The following is a 6,721-nucleotide window of genomic DNA, read 5'->3' on the forward strand; positions in this document are numbered from 1 at the left end:
AGGCTAGAGTGCAGTGGCATGATCTTGGCTCACTGCAACCTCCGCCTCCCAGGTTCAAGCGATTCTCCTGCCTTAGCCTCCTGAGTAGCTGGGATTATAGGTGTGCACCACCATGCCCAGCTAATTTTTGTACTTTTAGTAGAGATGAGGTTTCACCATATTGGCCAATCTGGTCTCAAACTCCTGACCTCAAGTGATCTGCCCACCTCAGCCTCCCAAAGTACTGGGATTACAGCGGTGTGAGTCATTACGCACCTGGCCTGGTCCCACCTCTCAATCATCTCCCGCACAGGGACGCCAGATGAAATACAGATCACCAGTTACATTTGAATTTCAGATAAACAACAAATAATGTTTTAGCATAAGCCTTTCCCTAATAATACATGGGCTTTCCTGTTACTAAGACATGATTTGTGTTCTGAAATTCAAATGTAACTGGGCATCTTGTATTTTATTTGCTAAATCTGGTAACTCCACCTCCGGGCCGATGCTGGCACCATCTCTGTCACTGACTCATCACCCCAGTCCCTTCTGAACCTCAACTGCTCCAGTACAAAACGGGCATCAACCCAATCGCACCAGGCTGACGCTGCTAGAAGGTTCAAAGAGGTGACCATTCCAGAGGCCTATGAGTCCCGCAGGGTACAGAGGCTTCGTGCCGTTGAGTCCACCGGGCAGTTATCCCCATGTTACAGAAGGGGAAACTGAGGCCCAGAGCGGGGAAAGTGATCTGCCTAGCTATTTTCTCTCTCTTCTCCAAAAACGGCGGAGGAAGCCCTGCACCCTGAGTGCTGGCAGCAGCAGGACGAGCAGTGAGAATGATATTGATGACAGTAGCTCTGCACTGCACCTGAATAATCTATTTAATCTTTACAACCACCCCGCCAGGTGGGAACACTCACTCCAGCTCGGTTAGAGAGAATCCCATTTATGGGGAGGTGCAAAGACTCACTTGCCCAAGGTCACCCAGCAAGGACAAGGCTAGGCTGCTTCCCTAGAGCCTGACCCCATGGCAGTCCTCCAGGCAGGAGATGCTTTGCACAGGGCCCAGGAAGTGGGAGGAACTTAGTATCCAGCAGGTACTGGTATTAACAGCAATGGCCAGGTTCCTCTCGCAGAGCAGGGCTTCCTGACCTCGGCACCCCTGCCCTACACTGCATGGTAGGGTGTTCAGCAGCATCCCCGTCTCCCCTCCGCAGCTAACGCCAGGAGCACCTTCCTTCCAGGCAGTGAAAACCAAAATGTCTCTGCATGTTCCCTCGGGGCCAGAATCACCCCTGGGTGAGAATCACTGATTCCGAACAGACCCCGGTCCTGAACGGGGCTGGTAGCACCGGGGCACGCAGGTGGGAACGGGGGCACTCACACTCTGCATCTTGGCCTCCGTGTCCACGATGTTCTTCTCCACCTGGTCGGCATTCTTCTGCAGCTGCTCGATCAGCTCCGAAAGCTCCTTGTTAGAGATGCTGTGGGCAGAAGCCGAGGGGAGACGGGTGGGGTGCCTGGTGGGTGGGGGCTGTGCCCCAACCAGCACCCCATCCTCTGGCTGTCCCCGGCCCCGTGCTCTGAGCAGGAGCTGCCCACAGAGCCTTTGAGGTAGTTGGGCTGTTCCCGTAGGGCAACGTCACTAAAGCCACAGAGAGCGCCTGGCAGGGGTCAGCCTCCATTTTTTTTTTTTTAATTTTTTTTTTGAGATGGAGTCTTGCTCTGTCACCTAGGCTAAAGTGCAGTGACGTGATCTCGGTTTACTGCAACCTCCACTGCTTGGGTTCAAATGATTCTCATGCCTCAGCCTCCCCAGTAGCTGGGATTACAGGTGCACACCACCAAGCCTGGCTAATTTTTGTATTTTTAGTAGAGACGGGGTTTTACCATGTTGACCAGGCTGGTCTTGAACTCCTGACCTCAAGTGATCCACCCACCTCAGCCTCCCAAAGTGCTGGGATTACAGGCATGAGCCACTGGGCCCAACCAGCTTCCACTTTGATCATTCTAATACTTCTACTTTTATTTATTTATTTATTTGTTTGTTTAATTGCCATAGATAGAGTCTCATACTCTTGCCCAGGCTGGAGTATAGCGGCACAGTCATGGCTCACTGCAGCCTCTATCTCCCAGGCTCAAGCAATCCTCCCAGCCCGGCCTCCCAAGTAGCTGGGACTACAGGCACATGCCACCACTCCCGGATAACTTTTATGTTTCTTTTGGTAGAGAGGGGGTTTCAACATGTCACCCAGGCTGGTCTCGAACTCCTAAGCTCAAGCAATTCATCCACCTCGGACTCCCAAAGTGCTGATCACAGATGTGAGCCACCAGGCCTGCCTACATATTTTTTGTGAGAGATACGGTCTCACTCTGTCACCCGGCTTAGAGTGCAGTGGCATGATCGTAGTTCGCTGTAGCCTCGAACTCCTGAGCTCAAGCAATCCTCCTACTTCCACCTCCTGAGTAGCTGGGACCACTGGCACCACCAGCACACCCAGCTTCTAATGCTTCTATTTTGCCATGTTGGCAAAACGTACCATATTTTAAAAATTGGGAGATAACTCACATACCGTACAATTCACCTGTTTAAAAGTACACAGTCAGTGGTTTTTAGTACTACATATTCAGAATTGTGCAACCATCACCACTGTCTCATTCCAGACATTTTTATCACCCCAAAGCTCCACACCCACGAGCTGTCACTCCCTGTTCCCCACCCCTCCAGCCCCTGGCAATCAGGAATTCACTTTCTCTATGGATTTGCCTATTCTGGACATTTCATAAAAACAGAATCACACGACACGTGGCCTTTTGCGTCTGCCTTCTCTCAGCATGATGTTTTCAAACTTCATGCATATTGTGGCATCGATTAGAACTTCATTCTTTTTATGGCTGAATAATATTCTGTCACGTGGCTACATCACATTTTGCTTATTCATTCAACAACTGACAACCATCTGGGCCGTTTCCACCTTTGGGCCATCATGAGAATCACGCTGCTGTGAACATTCGGGAACAAGCTTTTGTGTGAGCAGTCTTATTTTTAATTACCAGATGTTTTTCTTTCAACCTACTCATTTCATTTTAGAGTTAAATGAGTGTGTTTACAAAGGTAACTGCTCTCCCCCTTTTAAAGAGAAAACCAGAAGCCCTCATCATGAATGAATTAGCTGCCAAAATAAATTTCATGGGAACGCAGTGGCATTGGGTTCCATGGTGACACCGGGCTGCCCGCTGTTACGAGTCAGGAAGTGTGACCGCCGTGGTGGCGTCAGGCCTAGCCTTTCTCCCGATCTTCTCAGAGAGCCTCAAAGAGACTTGAGGCCTGGTATGGTGGCTCACACCTGTAATCCCAGTACTTTGGGAGGCCAAGGCGGGTGGATCACCTGAGATCAGGAGTTTGAGACCAGCCTGGCCAACATGGTGAAACCCCGTCTCCACTAAAAATACAAATATTAGCTGGGCATGGTGGTGCGCACCTGTAATTCCAGCTACTCAGGGAGGCTGAGGCAGGTGAATCGCTTGAACCCGGGAGGTGGAGGTGGTAGTGAGCCGAGATTGTGCCACTGTACTCCGGCCTGGGCGACAGAGCGAGACTCGGTCTCAAAGAAAAAAAAAAAGTCTTGAAAGCAGCCTGGCCCTCTCCCTGTCTCTGTGTCCCCTCCTGTCACATCTGTCTACTGCCCCCCGTCCCCCAGAACCACACACAAACCACTCTGGAAAATGCTATCATGGGAGTTAGTTAAGACTTTGGCCCTGGGGTTAGCTGTGGGTTCAGATCTTGGTGCCCACCAGCCACTTAGTGGCTGTGTGACATGGCCAAGCTCCCTTGCCTATCTGCACCTCTGCTTCCCAATCCGATGGACCACAGTAACAGAACCTTTCCTGAGACCAGCGTGGCAGGGGTTACAATGGAAGTGAGGTTACACTGCTAAAGGGCTGTGCACAGAGCTGGGCGCAGAGTAAGTCTCAACAAAGGTTTGTGATTTTAGTTGTCAAGGAGCCTTAGAGATCACCCAGCCCTGCCTCTGTTGTTTTGAGACAGAGTCTCGCTGTCACCCAGGCTGGAAGTGCAGTGGTACGATCTTGGCTCACTGCAACCTCTACTTCCTGGGTTCAAACGATTCTGCTGCCTCAGACTCCTGAGTAGCTGGGATTACAGGTGTAAGCCACCATGCCCGGCCTTCCTCTGTTGTTTTCTTTAAACAAAGAAAGAAACAGACCAGAGAGGAAAAGCAGCTTAGCCACTGTCACCCAGTCAGCCAGCCATGATAGTTCCCCTGTCTCCACTGAAGACCCACAGTGGGGCCTGTGTGGCTAGGCACACAGAAGATTCCTTCTACTCACACTCATTAAGCACCTGCTGTGTGAGAGCCTGGCATCTCACAAAGAAAGGCCTCTCCCTCCCTAATCCACCCTACAGACCAGGAGGCAATCAGTATTTATAGAAACAGTCACGAGACTGAGACACGCCTGGGGGCTGGGGATGCCCAAGGGAGCCTCTGGACTGGCTGGGCGGGGACAGTGGTAGTCACGGAAGGCTTCCTGGAGGAGGTGGTGTCGGCTGGGTGTAAAGCAGGAGAAAGAATTTGGTGTTCCTGTGCAGAAGGCTCCAGTGAGGACAGGCCATAGAGAGGCAGGTCCTGGCATGTCCCGTGGGGTGGGCCAGGGTGGGGTTCTTGACCGTCAAGGCAGAGGGGACCACCAGCCCTTTAGACCGACGCTCCCCGGGTCAAGGTTCTGGGGCCCAGTGTGAAAAATTCCGATTCCGGGCCACTAACCCAGACCTGCTGAACCCAGGTCTCCAGAGCTGGGCCCGGGAAGCTGTATTATTATTGCGATTTTTGCAGGTTCCCCAGGGGACCTGGACACCTATTGGAGTCATGAAGCAGCACTGCAGGTGCTGTTGATGTTGGGGGCGCCGGGGGCAGAAATGGCAGCAGCAAACGTGCTGGAGAATCCATCCCCCTATGTCCCAAACCTTGTCTAAAGGCCGGCTTTGTGGCAGACCTGGATACACCGGAGCTGGGGGATCTTGAGGGAACAGGACCCAGGCCACACCTCTGCAAGGTCAACTGGGGGCAGCCTGTCCCAAAGTGGGGTCCCAGGAACCCAGCTCTTACAAGCCTTATTCTTCCTTGGTCAAGGCAGTTAGGAAAACCCCACCTTTGATATGTCCACGAGCCAGCAAAGGCACTGACAAGTCCTGCAGTGGAGAAAGCTGGTGTTTGGCAGCGTGGCCAGGAAGGCTCAGCAGCGGGGAGCTTTGGATGGAGGATCTGGGTAAGAAGGGACAAGCTGGGCTTCTAGAACATCCAGGTCAGGGGTCCACCCCTGATTCCTCCCTCATTCCCTAACCCCCACTTCCTGGTTGGGCAGGCCACATGGAGAATGTGAGTTTCTGGGCCCCCACATTCCCACCCCAGTCACTGACCATCTGCTGGGCCAGCTGCACCTTGAGGCGGTGAGTCTCACCCCAAATATTCAACCTCTGACTCTGCAGTGCATTGTTAGGGTCTGTACTGTGGCTCAAGTAGGGGCCTTTGTCTCTCTGGAGCCCAGTCCCACCTCAGGAACAGGGCCAGCGCCCAAACCAGCCCTTTCATGGACTGGGGCAGATGCAAGAAAAGCCACCTTCTGAACTCCATCCTGGCCGGGCCTACTGTTCCAGCCGAAGCCCCCCAGAGGACATGGGAGTTGTGGGGCAATGACCACTGCCTCAGGGACCTTGGACTCCTGGAGGGACAAAGTCGTGAGCGGCAGCAGGAAGCTATGAGGAGACAGGCCCAAGGCCCACTCCGCCGCCTGCTGCTTAGACAGCCTCAGGCAAGTGCCCTACCCTCGTGCAGCCTCCGCTTCTCCATCTGTCCACTGGTGATGACCACAAAGGCATCCTGGGCATTTGCCACTTGCTGTGGGCTTTGCCAGACCTCAGACACATTCACAGGCACCAGCTCAATAGCATCGTTGCCCTAAGTCCCCGGGGAGGTTCATGTGCCCCTTTACAGATGAAGAAACCAAGACTCTGAGACATCGAAGCACTTGCCCAGGGTCACACAGCTTGTGAACCACAATTCTCCCCTCCAGCAATCTCACTCCAGAGGCACGAGACCGACCAGACTAATAGTTACTCAAGGGGATGCTAGGAAAATCACACCAGTAACAACCTCCACCATGGTAAACATGAGCTAATGGCTAATACTTTCTACATGCCACGCTCCTCACTGCTTCTCACTCAATCTTCATGACAACCCTGCGAGCTGAGTGTTAGCACGGTGGGTAATTGTATTATTATCCCCATGTATGGTTGTGGAAACTGAGGATCAGAGAGGTTAAGTAACTCTCCCAAAGTCACCCAGCAATTAGATGGCAGAGCCAGACTTCAGGCCCTTAACAACTCAATGTGATGATCTTACAGGGCTCCCAACACACAGTAGGTGCTTCACAGATTAATTTAAAATGCCAAGAACCCAAAACCACACCAGGATGCCACTTTTCATCCACTATGATGGCTATAATAAAAAAGACAGACAGTAACAAGTGCCGACAAAGATGTGGAGAAATCGGAACCCTCGTGCCTTGCTGGTGGGGATACAAAATGGTGCACAGTTGTGGAAAACAGTCAAGAAATTCCGCGGCCGGGCATGGTGGCTCAAGCCTGTAATCCCAGCACTTTGGGAGGCCGAGGCGGGTGGATCACAAGGTCAGGAGATCGAGACCATCCTGGCTAACACGG

The 6,721-nt window shown here is 52.5% G+C and overlaps 1 protein-coding gene across 1 annotated transcript in view; it reads right to left on the reverse strand.

Moving 5' to 3' along the window:
• PPL (periplakin) overlaps positions 1–5,677 on the reverse strand; it is a 39,668-nt gene extending 33,991 nt beyond the window's left edge. Inside the window, exons 1-4 of the mRNA XM_011961424.1 lie at positions 5,649–5,677; positions 5,152–5,264; positions 4,967–5,019; positions 1,367–1,576 (exon numbers count right to left, since the gene is read on the reverse strand). Of these exons, the coding sequence (XP_011816814.1) occupies positions 1,367–1,576; positions 4,967–5,019; positions 5,152–5,264; positions 5,649–5,677 (405 nt within the window). The remainder of the gene's footprint in view (positions 1–1,366; positions 1,577–4,966; positions 5,020–5,151; positions 5,265–5,648) is intronic.
• Between the last annotated feature and the right edge of the window lie 1,044 nt (positions 5,678–6,721).

Source organism: Colobus angolensis, unplaced genomic scaffold (assembly GCF_000951035.1).
Source record: "Colobus angolensis palliatus isolate OR3802 unplaced genomic scaffold, Cang.pa_1.0 Scaffold55, whole genome shotgun sequence".
NCBI lineage: Eukaryota > Metazoa > Chordata > Mammalia > Primates > Cercopithecidae > Colobus > Colobus angolensis.